The 17,883-nt window shown below is 48.6% G+C and overlaps 1 protein-coding gene across 3 annotated transcripts in view; it reads right to left on the bottom strand.

Annotated features, from left to right (window-relative positions):
* The window catches only part of KIAA0040 (KIAA0040 ortholog), a 42,608-nt gene continuing 24,725 nt past the window's right edge, over window positions 1-17,883 (bottom strand). For 2 of the 3 annotated variants that reach the window (XR_004280035.1, XR_004280034.1), the window contains exon 3: window positions 4,061-4,188. Coding sequence is in view for 1 of the 3 variants with exons in the window: in XM_032317783.1 (XP_032173674.1) it covers window positions 3,753-4,055 (303 nt within the window). In the remaining 2 variants the exon portion in view is untranslated. Of the gene's footprint in view, window positions 4,189-17,883 lie in introns of all 3 variants that reach the window. The other variant, XM_032317783.1, reaches the window with a different exon arrangement.

The following is a 17,883-nucleotide window of genomic DNA, read 5'->3' as shown; positions in this document are numbered from 1 at the left end:
TCCCATCTTCTCTACTTCTACTGGACAGCACTGGTCTGGAGGGCTTCTGCTTAATGGCTGGCTTGGTATCATCGAGGGAGGACTCTGGAGCATTCCATTTCACCACCAGTGCAAAGGAGTGGTCTACTTGAAAAAGAAATGGGTGTTTATACATAGGTGTGTGTGTGTCTTCCTGGCTGGTTGGCTAGCTATGTGTGTGTGTGTGTGTATCTAAGTACCTATCTAAGTACCTATGAACATATGTATGTATCTATGTCTCTATCTGTGTGTCTACTTCAGCATGTACTATCTCCTCAGCAGCTACAATAGGCACTTTGGAGCTCTCCCCTTCCCAACACTGGGTTTAACTTAGAGGTTGATTTTTTACTTAGTTTTTGCTATTTTCCTCTCTCTCCTTTAAGAAGACATTGATTGACCTCATTGAAAGGAATGCTAAGAGTTGCCAGGCAGCATCAGTGTTTTTCCCACAGTTGGCACCTCTCAGGTGCCTGGTCTCCAAAGTGTCTGCCCTGCAGGCAGTGGGGCGAGAGCCTAGTCCTGGTCCTTTGTCCTTTGTCAGGAATCCTGGGACAGCAGGGTCTTCTGTGTCCTAGTGGGAGTCGCTGCCTCTGTCATTTCGGAGTGATGTCTGGGAGAGGGCAGTATCTGATGTCAAGAAAGTAACTGATGCCAACGGTAAGGATGCCAGGCATAGCTTTTTATTTTCAAAGTCTTTTATTTAAATAAATTTTTCTTTTGCATGTGTTTGAATTTTCCAGAAAAAAAAAATACTGACAAATACTATACAGCTTGGACCATTTATACTCTTCTTGAAAAGGTGACTACCCTTTTCCTACATTTTCCCCTCCCCCCCGTCCCTTCCCCCCAAGAAATAAAAAAGCAAATACATTGAGCAGTGGGGGAGAAGACCACCTCTGATGGTGGTGGCCAAGTTTGACTGGAGCTGTTCCGATCCCCCAGCCCGTGGTGGTTTAGGAAGCCTCTTCTTTATCATGCTTTTTGCCTCCATTAGCTTAAAGTCTCCGAGATGGGCCAAGCAGGCTCTGGTCCCAAGGTGCCCCTGGCTGCCAGTGGCAGCTCTGGGGAAGAGGCTGGGGAGAAGGAGTAAATGTGAGGAGGAATAAAGAAAGGGCTGGACCTGGGATGGGGGTGCTGGGAGAAGCAGGAATGAGAGAAGAAGAAAACACAGGAGAGAAAGACGAAGATGGGCGGGAAGAATGGGGAATGGCTCCGATGACTGCCTTCGGTTCCTTGCATGGACCCATGCATTCAAAAGAAGTTTGGGGGCCTAGGGTACCCCGGCATTGTTGGAGGGTCCCTGGTGGAGGTTGTCAGGAGAGGCTGGGGAGGAGAAAACCTAAGCCTCGTTCAGCAGCATCTGGGTCTCCTGAGTCCGAGGCTATGGAAGCAACAGAGGACGGTTTCTGGGTGTTTCGCGCCTGGAGGTAGTTCAAATCCATTTGATTAGGAAACAGCAGGGTACTGCACCTGGAGACAGAGGCCTTGTCATGGCAATGACAACCGACTGCCGTCTTAATTCAAACTAGCAGCTAGTTGCCATGGCAACCATGTTCCTTGTGTGGTCCTCCCATTGGAGCGATCCTCTCTCCTAGATCACATCTGACACACAGCCTTGGCCATTAGTGCTGCATCTCCGCCAACTCATCCATCTTATGGGGCTTGAGAGTTGGAGGCAGTAAGGGCAGCTGCTCCCAGTGGGCAGTGGCTGGCATGGGGAGGCACAGACATTTGGTGAGGGATGATGGGAAGGGGACAGCTAGATGCTCCCTGACAGGCTGCCCATGTACAAGGGGACAGAGAAGTAGAGAGTGCTTCTTTCTCTGCTCAAAGGGGTTAAGAAGTCAGGGCATTTGGGACCCCTTGGTGCTGGAAGGTGGATGTGACTGGTTCTAAAACACATGAAGGCCAGAATTATGACTCACAGGGTCGCTTGTTAGAAGACCTTGGTGCAACGGTCACCACCAGACACCTGCCCTCTTCTGGCCTGGAGTCTATCTGGAGGGCACGTGAGCACCGGGGAGCCCCAGGGAGCCAAGAGCACACATTTGTCCACGAACCCAATCTTGCAGAACAGCTATCGAAGTTTAGCTAACATTGTTCATTAAATTGCAATTTTACTGTCACCCAGAACAGCCTTCGTGGGGAAATATTTCAAGACAGCTACCCAGCAGATTTGCAAGTGACCTTTCAGAGCACAACCTGCTCCCAATTTGGGAAGTCTCTGTCTTTGTAATATGGTCACAGTACAATCAAAATACCAACCAGTTTGTCCTATGAGTGAATTAACTCGGCCTCCCAACCTCAGCCTGCTACTCCCTGTGGACCTCGTCTACCTGTCATCATGGGGCTCAGGGCACCCACGTCAACCTGGCTGTTGGTTCTGTAGGCGGCCTCTGGGGAGCATTCAATGCCCACCTCCTGTTTTTTGCAGCAATTAGTGGGCTCAGAAAAGAAGGTCACTTGGGGGGATCGGTAAGGCATTATGCGTTTACCCTTAACATCATTGCATATCCAACAGCAACCACAGACAGTTCTAAGTACCTACTGTGTGCAAGGCACGTGCCTGAGCTTCGAGATAAATAAGCATAAACCTTTACACAGCTTCATTCTACCTTCATTGACACTCTGTAACTTCCGTATCCCTTCGGCAGCATACCACACATCCATTACAACCTTATAAACATGATTGCAGTGTGCCTTCTGGGAGACTGCACCAGAAATTGTCTTAATTTCTTCCCTGCTTTGGTTACACAGGAGATCCCTAACTCAGGTGGAGCATTCCTTCCCCATCTGTAAAAAAGACACTGCCCCGGTCCACCGCTGGAGTTCACTGAAGTGGATGGAGTATGCCTGGTTTCCAGAGCATTCTAGAAGTCACTATCAAGAGCTGTTTGTTGGTGCTTGGAGAAGGGTAGCTTGCTGAGTGGTTCTGGGGGTAGCATCGCAAAGAGAGGTCTTAGACAACATCAGATGCCCAACGAGGAAATGGGAACCTTGTCATGGGTTGCAAGATGGAGCTTTCAATGAATTTAGATCCTTCTCACTTTGAACTTTGCCTCCCAGATGGGAAATATGGGAACTGGGCGTGTCTGTATCAATATACAGGGATGGAGCTGTACCAGGTTGCTGGAATGTCCGAAGATAGGGATTTCCAGTAAAAGGTTATGTAGGGACAAGAACAGGAAAGCACATAGCTCTGACCTGAGTGGTAGATGGGTAGGCAGTGCAGAGGTACCTTCCTGGTTATATAATTGTGCACGTGTGCTAGAATCTGGCTGGGCCTTCCCATGAGACATTTCTGGGAGAGCAGATAATGTACTTGCACCAAGTAGATATTCAATGACCATTTGATGAACAGAATACATTAGCCCAGGTACCCGTTGCCGGAATGTGCGTGCATGTGTGTATGTGTGTGCATGTGTGCGCATTTCAGAGACACGTCAAAATGGACATTCTTTGTGCTTTAGCATCTGGAGCTTGCTGGAGACAGGTGGAAGGCATGCCTGAGTCGGTGGCAACAAGCATTACTATTAGACACGTAGCTGCCTTGACAGTACACAAGGATTGTCTGGAGTTCTTCCCGGGCTGTCCTCCGTGGGGGCACTCAGCCTCAGCTTTGTCCCTTGGTTAGTTCCTCTGTGGACATGAGCACCTCACATCAGGGCTCTCTAGCCTGTGGTAGTTAGCAGGTGGCTTGGTTCCCGAGGGGGACGCCTCTGCTTCCTGCCTAACTAGACAGGCAGTGATGGCCTCTTTTCCATCTGGAGAAGCTTGGGCTGCGCAGAGATCCAGAGGTCTTCTTCAGCCTTCTTCTTCTTCTTCTTCCTCTTTTTCCCCTTGTTTCGGTCTGGCTGTAGGCCATTCTTGCCTGACCGGCTCCAGCAGCAATGACAACAGATGAAGAGGAATGTGATGACCACTAGCAATGGCAGCCCCAGAAGGATGCCCAGGCAGATGGTGTTGAAGAGGCCCTCTTGGTGTTTGGTCAAAATGGTGTCCCAAATGATGTTGAAGAAGGAGCTGATTTTCTCCATGGTGCTTGGCTAGACTGGAGCCAGCAGAAGCTCTCAGCTCTCTAGCAAGTCCTGGGCTCAAGAGGAGACAGCCTCGTCCACTTGTCACTTATTCCTCTTCCAGCTTTGGGTTTGGGCATACCAACATCAGCAGCTGAAGAGAGCAAAACACATAATTCAGGAGAAATGCAGCGGGAATGGTCTATGATTTTTAACAACATCATATTTTTTAGGCATAGGAGAAGGGAGGGACAGAAGTGGTGTTGAAACCCAATAAACAAAATAAATGCATGCATTTAACTACTAACTAATTCATATACACACTATACAGGACTTAGTGTACAAGAACTAGTAGTTTACCAGGCCTGGCACATGGTGGGTGCTCAGCATTTGTTGGATAAATGAACCACGTGCAGAGTCCGTGTTCTGGGCAGGGGTCAGTGCCTCTCCCAGAGCAGTTCTCACCTCCTCTCCCTGCAGCTCACCGGATAGGTGCTGAACACACACTCCTCACAGCTGCGTGCGACTTTCTCTGAATACAACTTACCGTTTTCAATAGTTACTAAAGCTTAAGCACAAGGGGAAATGTCTAAATCTTGCTGCCTGTCATAAGGGGCTTGGACCTCCCCCAGGCCAAGAGGCCAGTGGTCCTTGTCCTGTCTCACCCCTGCCTTCACGCTCTCCTTTCTGCTCCGTCTCCTCCCTCCTTACATCCCACTCCTGTGCCCAAGGAGGACTCGCTGAGCTTTGCAGTGGGAGACCCTTCGCTGGTTCTGTTTCTGTCTTCTTCTCTCTCATCACACTCATGTCTGTTTTCTGTCCCTCAACCAAACATTCCCCAGTCTCCTTCTCTGCCTGGTCCTGTTCTTTGCGGTGGATAGGGAGTTTTATGGGCTGCTCAGCTATGGTGTTTGGAAACTGGGATGGGGTCCCAGCTGCCCTCCTGAGCTCAACTTACAGCTGTTCTGGTTGCTTGTACAGAGGGACCCTTCTTCTACTGGTACCCCTGTCACCTCTCTAGATCTATCTCAGGCCTCAGCTCTCGAGTATGAGGTCTTAAAGGCTCCTTTGCTTCTGGAATCCACAGGTTCCCACGTCTAAAGACGTGGGAGGGCAGCATGTTTCAAGGAAATCCATGACACCTTCCGGTACAGACATGGCCTGGCACCCAAAGATCAAAGATTCATCAATTTTCAGGCTGGAGACCGTACGGATCATCCCAACCAAAACCCTCACTTAAAGATTAAGACTGAGGCCCAGTGTTGGGGAGACGACATGTCTGAGGCCACAGAGAGATGCAATGAACACCCAGAGTTCGGGATGATGATATTACTTTATATTTGTATTTTAATTGATACTTTTCCAATCATTTCCATATGAATTATATTTTTAAAGAGCGCAACAGGATGGTGCATTGTCTATGGAGAAAAGGGCTGGGGGACCTGGGTTCACAGTCAGCATGAAGTCCAGGCTTCCTTCTGTTGTGTTGCACTGGGACACAGATGAGTAGCCCCTCTTGGGTACGGGGTTATCCTTGGGGGTTGTCCTCAGATGTCTGATTCCTTGGATAGCACTCGATATGTGTCCCATGTACCCGTCTGTTCTTCCAAAGTCCATCTGAACTCAGTCCTAGTCTGCTGGCATGTGGACTCACACCCTTAGGACGTTATTTATACAAATTATTCAGTTGTATACATTGGCACCTACTCCCGTGCCATCTGGTCCGTAAAAAAGAAGTAGCGCCATGGGACGCTGTCACCGTTCTAGGCACTTCCCACCAACTGACTCCGTTCATTTCATCACAACCTAATGAAGCAGGTACGGTTATTTCCCTCATCTTATAGGTGAGCCCGCAAGGCACAGGTCACACGGCGAGTGCCTGGCAGAGCTGACCTTATAGATTCCGGAAAACTTGATTCCAGGTCCCCGAGGGGTGAGCCTCTCACAGGAGTTGCTCTGAGCCGCCTACTCCTTTGTGTGGAATTAACCCGTTTTGGCAAGTAGCCCAGGATTTAGAGACTCTTACGATGTGTGGCCCTGGATTGACTTCGATGTTTATCCCAGTGCATTATGGAAAAAGGCCGCAGAGTGATTTACTTGCATTGTTACCTACTTCACAAAGGCACGAAGAGACACACAATAAACATCCAGGCCTGCTCAAGTGGAGGTTTATAGGAAGCCTCTGATTGCTTGAACTTAAACTCAACATGCAACAAAGAAGAGCGTTCTGAGAAGTCACATCCCCTTGCCCAAGGCTCTGCCGAGCCCCTTGAAGGCCCTGGGAACATCACAGGCCACGGATCTGCCCACACACCTTCAAGCCCACAGCCTCTTTGTTGAGAAAACACCCTTGGACATCCTCAAACCCGCCATCAAGGCCACTCCGCTGCCTTGCTCTTTCCCATCCACTCGTCTCTCTGGCTTTTCCTTCTTACTTTGCCATCACCTTAGCTTTTACTCCAGTCCTCGTTTGGCCCCAGAGTTTTCTGGCCCATCTGGAGGGATGGTCCTGCCCTGTTGAGGGAATGCTCTGGGTACTTCTCCCTAATTTGATCTGCACGTATACGTTCCTGGGACCAAAGTCTCCTTGGACTGCATTTCTATGACTCCAATTAGACACTACCACCACCACATTCATGGACAAACTCTTCTTGCCAGATACCACACCGGTCCCCGCAGGGAGAAGACACGTATCAGGGGCCCACTTTTGGGTCTGGCCAGGGAGAGAGAGGAAAGGCTTTGAGCCCTTGGAGAATATCAAGGCAGTTTTCATGAAGGAAAAGCCATCTGAAGAGGACCTGGAAAGAGCAGCAGAACCTTGGCAGAGAAACATGGGTAAAAGAATGGGCACAGATTCTAGGCAGAGAAACCTCTAGAACATGGTAGGAGAGCAGGGTGCCTTGTGAGCCTGGGGCTCAGGGTGGGAAAGAGGAGGACTGTAGGCTGTGGCCAGGGTAGAGAGGGCCTCCATAGGATGTGTGTTTATCTGGGGGCTTTGTAATAGGAGGATGCCCTTCAAGAAGAGAGAACAGGGGTGAGAACAGCTCTGGAAAATGTAGTAAGAGAGCTCTTCATGCATTAACTAACAGTTATTAAGCACCTAACATGTGCCACGCCCTGTGTCAGTTGTTAGGATTCAGTGATGAGGGATGAGGACATAGAGCCTCTTCCAGGAGAGTTATTACTATTGAGGGATCATTCTGTAAAAGTCAAATATACTAAGCAAATTTCAACTCCGGTTGCTTAGTTGGCCGAAATAGACGCATGCATTTGAATTACGTGTTTAACTCAGTGTCCCAGGCCCTCCTACCCCTCCCAACCTTTGTCTCAAACTCGTCTATCCCATGGCACCCCAAAATAGCCTTTGAGTAAATAGATTTCTTTTCAAGCGAAAGCTAAGTCGATAATTCACTTTTGGATTCCTGAAGGTACTCATCTGAGTCTACTCTCCATATAGCCAAGGAGAGCATTCATTAACATCTGGGAGCCCAGTCTGGGGAAAATTCAATTAGGAAGGTATTCTTTATATTTTTTTAATCTAAGAATTCTCTTTCAGGCCCCCCAGGTTACTCGCTGAGCTCTGCTAATCTATACCGTTTCATTAGTATTTATGAGTCTCGCATTGTGAGCATTTCCAGGAAACAATCAAATATCTCCTTGGTGGTATGAATTAAAAGTTAGAACTTCCACAGACTGTTTTGCAAAAGGAGCCACACTTTGGGTCTTGGGAATGCTCTCTGGGAGACCCCATCGTTTTGCTGGATCTCAAGTATTGCTGACACTGTTTGAAAGATAATTAGTCTCTTCCTCCAAAACCAAATAGGAGCCAACCAAATTGATTGGTTCGTCGTTGTTATGGGGGGCAGGTGGGAGGAGAGAGGGGAGGAGGAACATTACGTTCATTTTCTGTATAGCCAGAAATGACTTATCTTTACATCCTCTGTAGTATCTCTCTGGGAATAAAGTCATTCATTCTTTCTTTCTTCCAAGAGTCTTCAGTCTGTCTGTGTGTAAGGTGTTGATTGGTCATAATGATCCCAGAGCCAGAGACCTGGGTTTGAGCCTTGAGCCGATCTGTGTAACCTTGGTGAGTTACTGAACCTCAGCTCCGAAATGAAGTTAATGAGTTCCTCTTAATGATGCTGTGAGGATTAAAAGAGCTCAATATAGTTAATGCATTTTGTAAAGTGTAAAATACTATAAAACAATCGAAGAAACAGTGGGTTATCTCCAGATGACAATGGACTAATTCTAGCCTTGAGCTTTCTTTTCCCCCTCCCTTACCTCCAAGGCCAGTCCTCACCACCAAAGAATCATGGGCCCCCAGCCCACTTAAATGAAAAGAACTTCACGGGTAACCTTGCTGCTTATGGCTGGTCTGAGGGTCTGTGGCTGTAATTCTAGACTCTGCGTGAAGGGACATGAGAACAGCCCAGGGGAACGAGTAAGCAGTTTGGCCTGGAGCAGAGTCACAGGAAAGAAATGAAAAGGAAATTCTAATCAGGTCAGGTGTCTGGTCAGTCCTTCCTTCAGTGACTCCTTATGGGGCACCTCTGAGAGGCTGGGAACCGTGCCAGGTCCTGGGTATCCAGGAACAAGCAGACAGGGTCCCAGTCCTTTTTGGTGCTTCAAGTCTAGTGTGGGAAGAAGACTCATCAGAGAATCCCACAGACACGTGCTAAAGTATAATATGGAAAGCGTGACCAGAAGAGAAGCCCGTGATGTTACTGAGTGATGGAGTAATGCCCACCACGGCGGTATGGGCGGGCTGTGAGTGGGGACAGCCTCACGGAGATCTGAATTACAAAAACGTGGTCAGTACAAAGACAAAGACATGGTCAGGGTGTCTGAGAAGTCTCAAAATACAGAATAAACATATCTAAAGCATTTTCAGGCAACATGCTAGGTATGCTAGGTTTTTCTTCAGTGCTCACCTTTTCAGTGAATTGCCTCTAAAGCAGAAACAATGAGTTCAGTGGTTAATACGTTATGAAGTGTCCCCCCAAATTCTAGAAACACAGGGAAATAAGTGTTTTGTGCCTTTTCTCAGATGAACGGTGGGACCCACTGCTGCTTCTGAAAAGGATGTGGAGGACAGTGTGGCTGAACGCGGCGGCAGGGCATGGGGGTGACGGGGGTGACGTGAGGCCCCTGGGGCAGGCGGCCCCACCCCCACAGGGCTTGTGAGCCATGTTAGTGGCTGGTGTGTCCTGTAGGAGCCATAGGGCTTCAGCAACGAGGGGACAGAATGGATCCGTGTTCTGTAAAGAAGAGTGTCATGGAGGTGTGGGAGGTCAGGTTGGTGGGGCTAAGAGTGGGAGGCAGGCTTGCAGTTATTCATGGAAAATGGAAAATGCCAGCAGGGATGAGGGTGGGCATGGAGGGTGGGACAAGTGGCCTGACTTGGGTTCTCCAGCAGGTGTGGTGGGCGAGCTCTGGGGCAGAGGGCCGTGAGGACATGTCCCTGGCTGTGCTCCCCTCTTCCTCTTCCAACCCTGGTCCCCGGTCAGGTCTCCAAGTCTGGCATATTTTATTTTTCCTAGGATAAGAATCTCATCAGCCTCTACCTGACTTCCTGCCATTTCTCCTGGAGGTTCGGAGTATCTTGTTCAGCCCCAGGCTTCTCCAACCCCGTCTGCCCAAACCCTGCCCCTGCGGTCCTTGGAAAATCCCGGCGGTGACAATAATGCCAGGTACTTCAGAAACCAGGGCGCTCTGGAAGTGGGGGCACAGAGAGGACTCTCATTCAGCAGTCATTAACTCTGCCGTTCTGGATATATATTTTCTTGACGGTTCTCAGCTTGCTAACCTGCCATGCTCAGATGCCTCTAATAGATGTAAGTACTGTTTTGTACAAAAATGGTCAGATCACAGCAATAATCTGCTTGTGGAGAACTGTGTTTACAACTTAAATGTGGTTCCAGGCATGAGGAAATAGATACCTGTATTTTCCCTGGTGTAATTAATTGTTTCAAGTAACTAGTTCCAATGCAAAGTTGGAAGCTCTCTCCCCCTCCAGTGTATACATTTATGGTGTGTAACTAGATATTGAGGATTAGAGGAAAATAGATAGGTTTACCCCTCTGAATCAATGTTATAATTATGGTTGCAATTTTGAACAAAGGCACACAGAGGTCATCAATATAAAAATGACTAAGGCACCGTGATTATTAAGAATAAGAAAACCATGCTTTATCATATGGACGTTCTGAATGGGAAGAATCAGATAGGGGTCCTTTCGGTGGGTACCCTCACTTTATTGATAAGGAATCTGGGACCAAAAGAGGCTGTGATTTGCTGGAGGTCACACAGCTGACCATTGGTGGGGTCAGGGCCAGAACCAATGTCTTCTGGCTCCCAGCACCTCACCCTGCCGAGGTCTCCCTTATGAAAGTCTTTAAAAATAAAACACTGAGGCAGCTCTTGGCAAGATGCCCACCTTAACCTCATCATGGGCATAGGCTAGACTGTCCTTGTCAGTTCCCTTAAATCTTTGTAGGGCCACGTGACCGAGTTCTGGCCACAGGAACGTGGGTCTGGCTCCTGAAATCTGTCCAAGGTCCTCTAGGTTCGTCCACCCTCCCTGGCCGGCCAGACGCTGAGGACCCGGCAGAGAACTTCAAGGCCCCCGGGGTGGGCCGAGAAGAAGGTGTTTGTGAACCACTGCCAGCAGGGTGCCCCTTTGGACCACAGTGAACAGGAGTGAGTGAGAAATAAGCCTTTGGTGGGTAAAGCCACCGATTCCGAGGATCATTTGCTAAAGCAGTGAGCCCATCCTTGACTTACACCAGCGGCAAAGAGGTAGTGTTGGTAGAGATTAACACACACACACAATGAGGCCAACAACTCTCCTAGAGAGTTTGCAGCTCTGACCTGAAAGGGGTTTAGCCAAGTGCTTCCAAGTGCTGGCTCTGGGACCAAATGCCCTGTGTTGGAATCCCGACTCTGCTACTCACTGATTGTATCACACGGGGCAGGTCACTTCCCCTCGCTCCCTGGGTCTCAGTTTTCTCATCTGTTGAGTGGACTTGATAATAGTTGGCGGTGAAAACTGAGTCAGTAGACAGTAGACGTAGAGCTTCTCGGAGCTGAGCCTGGCCCTTCCTGTGAGCCCTTATTATCTGACTCCAAACAAACAGGCTGTTCTGAAGGAGCATCCCTCAGCTCCTGAGCTCATAATGATTTTGTTTGTCTTTTTAGAACTGGGATGGTTCTGAAGTCATGACTTTGACTCTATGGGTCTTCTTTAAAAAGCATTTTCTCCACCCCCCCTTCTCTAGTTTTCTTATAGTAAGAAGATTCCTTCTAAATTGTTCCACTTATTGTTCTTTTTCAAAGCAACCATTTCAGAATTAAAATACATACAGGGGTCCATCAGAAGCAGCATTATGAGGACCTGGATACAGTCTCTTTGCCCTCCGTCCCCTGGGCAGAGCAGGGCGCGACCTCCTTCCTCACCCCACACTACACCATCCTGCCTCTCCTCGCTCTTTCTTTCCTTCTGCCAGTGGACTGGTGAGCTCCTAGCATGCATTGTTCTGTCCTAGACACCACAGGCCCAGTCAGGCATGACACAGATGTGGTCAAACTACTTACGGGGCGAAGGTAGATAACAAACAAGGGCACAAACAAATAAACCGAGCTGTGTTGTTAGTCCTTAAAGGAATTAACTGGTTGGCCCGTGTGGACATGACTTTGAACGGAGGTCCGAGGAAAGGCGGGGATCCAGCTGTCTGCAGAGGGCCTTCCAGGGGTCAGGACAGCAGGGAAAGTCTCTGAAGGGGGATGGAGCTAGGCCGACCCTAGGAGAGGAGGTGGCCAGGGCGTGGGAGCCTGTGAGCCCGGGTCCAGGAGTCCAAGGTGAAGCGTGGTTTAAGCTGGGCAGCTCTGGCTGTGAGTACAGAGGGCAGAGAGTGGTTGGAGAGGCAAAGAAAGGGGTCTGGGAAGTACAGAGACCCTTTTCTTTGTCCCCATTGCGATCATATTTGTCCAAACTCTCGGACTGGCTCCTGGTTCCTCCTTCCTACAATTCGCCTTTCTGAAGTCTGCAAGTGGTCACCTGCCCCGGCTCAGCCTCTCTTCAGCTCTTCCTCTCTTACCTGATAATCACAGCTCCTTAGCAAGGAGGACAAATCCCTCATGAGCTGGTCCCTCCTATCATCCCAGCCTCATCTCCCACCACCACCCTTATGACCACATCTTCCAGAATTCTCCAGAACGTTCCTGCTCTCTTCCTTTGTCATGCGGTGACACACACCGTTCCATCTGCCTGGAATGTCTTCTCACCTTCTTCCCTCGGCCCATGCACCGGAGAACCGTGTCCCTCATCCTCCTCTGGGAGGTCTTCTGGGACTCTCAGCGCCCCCTACACCCAAGCTTCCCCACATTGTTTTCTTTCTCTTCTGAGCCCTCACGGAGCCACTAACCTTCCACAGTCCTTATCTTACTGTATTACAATGATGTGTTTTCTCTGAAAAATGATAAGAATACAGAAAAGTACAAAAAGTCATCTATATGAATATTTTCTCTCCATACACTAATATACACAGGACTTGCTGACTTGTTTCTCTTGCCCTCAGCTGCAAGATCCTACATGCCAGTGATTCCTACTCTTCTGTTCAATGTGACACCTTCGTTCAATGCCTGTCCCCCAGTAGGTGCTAATTCATAGCTGATGAAGGGATGGTTTCTTTCAGTCTCAGAACAAGCAGAAGACTGACTATATCCTCGGTTCCCCCAGTTAAGGGTGGAATGGTCTCACTTCCCCCCACATTTTTATGTTGAAGTCCTAGCCCCCAGTACCTCAGAATGTGACCTTACTTGGACACAGTGTTGTTGCAGATGTGATTAGTTCAGATGAGATCGTGCTGGAGTGAAGAGGGCCCGTAATCTAGTATGACCAATGTCTTTCATAGAAAGGGAGGTTTGGTCGTTGAGATAGACATGCACAGAGGGAAGACCATGGAAAGAGACAGAAGGAGAGGATGACCTTTTACAAGCCAAGGAGAGAGGCCTGGAACAGATCCTTCCTTCATGGCCTTCAGAAGCACCTGACCTTGATTTCAGATTCCTAGCCTCCAGAAAAATGGGAGACAGATCCATTTTGGCTCTTCAGGCCACCCAGCTTGTGTTTGGCTATGGCAGCCCCAGGAAATTAGGAGATCCCTTTTGCTTCACCCCCATCCCCACCCCATCAGTGGGTCCTATAAACTCTGTCTCCAAAATAAACCCCCAATCCATTCATGCCTCTCCATTCCAAGGCTAGGATTACCAAGACACCTTCCCAACCAGTATCTGCTTCTCTGTTTCCCTCTCCATGGGCTGTTCTCCTGGCACAAGCTAGGCAATGTTGTCCCCACCCCTACCCCTCCACGCCCCACCACTACCCCATGGCTTCCTGAGACCTGTAGAGTGAAGTCAAAACCCTTCCCAGATCCCACAAGTGTCTCCTTCATCTAATCTCATCTTGCTCCCCTTTCTCACTCTCTGTGTCTTGGACGCATCTGACTTCAGGACTGCCCACCCCCTTGGGACCTTCTGCGCCTCTTTGATACGCTGACTCTCAGGTCTTCACATGACTGACCACTTCATAACAGTCAGGGCTCAGCTCAGATGCATTTCCACCTAAATGGAACCTTACCAGGAAGCATTTTTAACTAAGAAGCCCAGCCTCCAGTCCACCTCTCCCACATCATCCTGTCTTAACCTTTGTAGTGTTTTCCACCCTTACATTTCCCACTCGAACAGAATATTCTGGTAACTTCAGTTTGCACATGTATTGACTGTCTTCCTGCATGGGAGCTGAGCTCCAGGAGAACACCGCCCTGACCTGTCTCATTCCATTTGGATGTCCAGAGTCTGCATTGTAGTTGGATCAATGAAGGAAGTCATGCCACCTAACCTGAGGGTCCTGAAGGAGAAGAGATCTCGAAAAAATGTGCATCAGTCAGCCAAGGTCATTAGGGAGAGAGAGCTGGGGCCAGGAAGAGCACAAAAACGTGACCATCAGTCACATCTGTGGCTGGACTTTGATGACAATGACCTGTCATTTAGCCCACGATCCAGCCACGTCCTCTAGCCAACTCACTCATTTCAGGTGGAAATAATGATCAAGAAAATTCCATATCATTGAAAGCAGTAGGGAGTGGGGGGTGTGCTTTATCAACGCCCACATTATCACCTACCTTCCTTTTGCTCAGTTATAAAGAGCCCATTGTAGCTGGGACTTTCTGATAACAAGGGATCTTTTCCTAATTACTATATGCTCTATTTCAGGTTCAGCAGAAAAGAAAATTAAAAAGCTCCATTTCACTCCAGGTTCAAGTGAGTCAATCTTTCAATCAATCAAGTATTAATTAAGCTATGCCAGGAAATACAGGGGAGGTGGAAGACATCTTCGCTCTACTCGAAGATGATCCCAGGGAAATAATTAGAAAATAATTTAAGAACAAAGAAAAGAGTTTAAAAAGGTTTCCATTTGGGCTTTCTCTGGCTTTCTGTGAGGGAACGCCTGGGATCGCTATCCCCTTCCTTCCCCTTTGCTCCTTCTCGTCCCTCTTTTGGTCTCTTCTCATCCCTAATTACACTGTCTCCAAAGGCTCCGTGCTGTACACTCATGATTAACCTTCTCAGTCACCTTTTAGAATAAGACATGCTGTCTCTCTGATTCTCTGAAAATTCCAGCAGTGCTCTGAATATCCCCCCTGCAACGTGTTAGCAGGTGAACAAATTCCTCCAGTTCACCTCCTTGAGATCACATGGAAATTTCCTGATGTTCCTACCCCTAACCTAGAAAACGTCCAGTGAAGAACTCTGCCTCTTCTGCTCACACTGGTGGGGAGTCTGGGCAATGTTCACGTAAACATTCTGAGTTTAGAATTTTTCTCCTGTAAACAGAGATATTAGCACATTTCTCAGAGGGTTAGGCGTTTTTATCCACTGTACCTCATTGTTTTCTCCTCAGTACCTGGTCCAGTGTCCTGTCTAAGGCGGGTCGACAAGAAGTACTTGTGGGGTGGATGGAGGGGCGAATGAATGCATCGCTAGGAGCAAAAAGAAATAACGTGCGCCAAGCATCTGACCTACGTGTATTTCACACAGCGGGGACCTTAAAGATTTTATTTATTTGAGAGAGCAAGAGAGAGGGAGAGAAAGAGCATGAGAAGGGGGAAGGGCAGAGGCAGAGGGAGAACCAGACTCCCCACTGGGCAAAGAGCCCAACTCAGGGCTCGATCCCAGGACCCTGAGATCATGACTTGCGCCGAAGGCAGACCCTTAATCGACCGAGCCACTCAGGTATCCATGTTTTAATCAGATTTTGATCAGTTTTTCCCTGAACTGGTTTAAGAAGTGAGTTAGTTAGCCAACTTCTGAGGAATCAGGGCAGACGTGTTTGCCTTCCTCCTGCTTTCTTGCTAACTTAATTTCTATTCCTTTCTAGCTGCGTCTCCCTCTTTCAGCCCTTCTGACCTCCAGGATCTAGTTTCTCAGGGGTACCTTGTTTTGTCTGCTACGATCCACTTTCTCCTCCCCGTTCAGCTAGAATGCTCACTTGTTTTCTTTGACTGGCCTCTTTTGACACAGATACTTCAGGAGGCAAAGCCTCAAAACAGAAGGTTGGCAAAATGTCTTATCACCTTTCACAGACACAGGGAATAATCTGCCGAATCAAAAAGTCACCATCTGTTGCATTCTAAGTGCCCCAGCTCTGTGCGTGGTGTCAAAGCTTCACAGACGTGGCATGGTTCAACAGCTCAGGAGGTGGGTCTTTTTTATCCCCGCTACACAGAGGAGGAAACTGAGTCCACTGGAGATTAAGTAATTTGCCCGACGCTGCAGAGCTACTAACGTCAGAAGAGGTTTGACTGCCGTCTGATCTGAGTTGGAGGGTTCTGCTGTGACCCCTACGCTTGTTACCCAGCGGCCATGCTCAGGAAACTGTGCTCCATCTCCAGACCCTCTCTTCTCAGACGATGTGGGTGTTGACCGCATCCGTCACCCACCAAACATCTGAAAGTCACATCCTAGGGATACCCTCTTGACTGATGAAGGTGTCTTCTGTGACCTCAAGGAGCTGATGTTTTAATAGGGCCACAAATGTTAGAAAAGAAATACAGTATCACATATGACAGCAGGTGTCAGGAACCCAGAGGCAGAAAATCCTAGAGGTCACAGATCCCAGAAAATCCCAGAAATCCCAGAAAGTCCCTGTGAGTGCCCACTGACAGTCCAAGAGCTATTTCCAACCCATAGGCACTTTTATTTATTTTATTTTACTACGTTATTTTTTCCCCTCCTCTAACTTCATGTAAAATTATTAATTTTTAGCTAGCCCCCAAATTTGGCCACCAACCTGCAGTCTGCTGGGGCTTTAGAAGGGCCTGCATTCCCTCCTCAACCCTCATCCCACGCCCTGTCCCCACCCTGCCAGGTTCATCCGGTCTCGTCCCCTACCTTGTACCTGGAGACACTGAGAGCCCGCAGCCCATGGATTACAAACACCCTGGACAGTATGGGACTGCGTTCCCTATTCTTTGCGCTGTAATGTATGTTGGGGAGAGCAAGGCCCTCCTTCTGAGGGGCTTGAAAAGGAGAAATGAGGACAAAAATCAAAAGGCAAGCCGAACTCGCCAGCCACCTCCAGAATCTTGACCTTTGGCTGATCAGACACATAGTAAGGATCTGGGATGTCTGCAAGACGGATGAATGAGGATCAAAATGTCCCGAGCACAATACAAAAAGCTGGCAGAGGGGTGCAGCACAGAGAATATGGAGTTTAGAGTCAGAGGATCCAGTTCCAGTCCCTGCTTGGTTGTCCTCCAACCCTCTGACCTTGGGCAAACCGGGCAAGCTGGCTGAGCCCTCTCCTGGTCTGAGAGACGAGGCCATTCGCTGCCCCAGATATCTCTCAAGATTGTTGTGAAGGAACAACAGGAAAGATCACCCAGAAGGGAACATTGTGATCGAAATGCAAGGTAGTAGAGTTGGAGGATTGCGCTGGAAAGCTGAATTAAAGCTAAAATTAGAACCCCAAGCTTCTTGAACGGATGGGGCCCTCCACCCTCCGAACCCCCGAATCCCCCACCCTATCCTCTATGAATCACAGTCATTAGGGGCTCAGTTTCCAGTCTGGAGAATTTCTGAGCGCACACACTGACAGCACTCACATTCGTGTTTGCTGCCGTCTATATCTGATCTGACCACATCCTGGTATTAGTGCTAATAAACCCCGTAGCCATGGTTACCGTGAATTACCTGGCTTACAACAGATCTCATTTTCCCTTTTCCAAACTATTTGGTCAAACATTTTGGAGCCAGTTTTTGCGGGTGTGGTGAAGCGCCCGGGTGCCGCTTTATTTTTGGAAAGTGTGAGCTTGGGGTCTGAGGTCATCTTTAAGTAGGGAGGCGGTGGGGACGGGCGGTGCCTTCCCCGTTCCCCAAATAAAGGGAGCGCTCTGTGGCTAACCCCGCAGGACGCACACTTAAGTCCGCAAACGTCACCTCTTCTCGGAGGGAAAGAGCGTTTTCTGGAAAAGCAAGAAGACAATCAAGCGCTTGTGTGACTCAGGGTCTCCCACACGGGTGGGTCATTAAAAAATGGGCCTTAAACTGGAAGTCGCGCAATTCTCCTTAATATTAGAGAACTGCGCGTTCTCACATTTCGCAGCCACGGCCCAGTGACTGACTGATTGATTTTTCTCAGTGGTGGTGGAAGAGAAGTTTACAGACTGAAATAGTTGAAAACCAATGGGGTGGCACAGATATACAATTATGCCACTGTAAAGCAATACCGATGCAATTTTTCCTTCTTTCCCATCTCCTCCTTTCCTTTGATGTTCACTAAATTTCA

The sequence above is a fragment of the Mustela erminea genome, chromosome 17, assembly GCF_009829155.1.
Source record: "Mustela erminea isolate mMusErm1 chromosome 17, mMusErm1.Pri, whole genome shotgun sequence".
NCBI classification, from domain to species: Eukaryota; Metazoa; Chordata; class Mammalia; order Carnivora; family Mustelidae; genus Mustela; species Mustela erminea.
The sequence above is the reverse complement of the archived record's forward strand: the minus strand, read 5'-3'. Positions and strand labels throughout refer to the sequence as shown.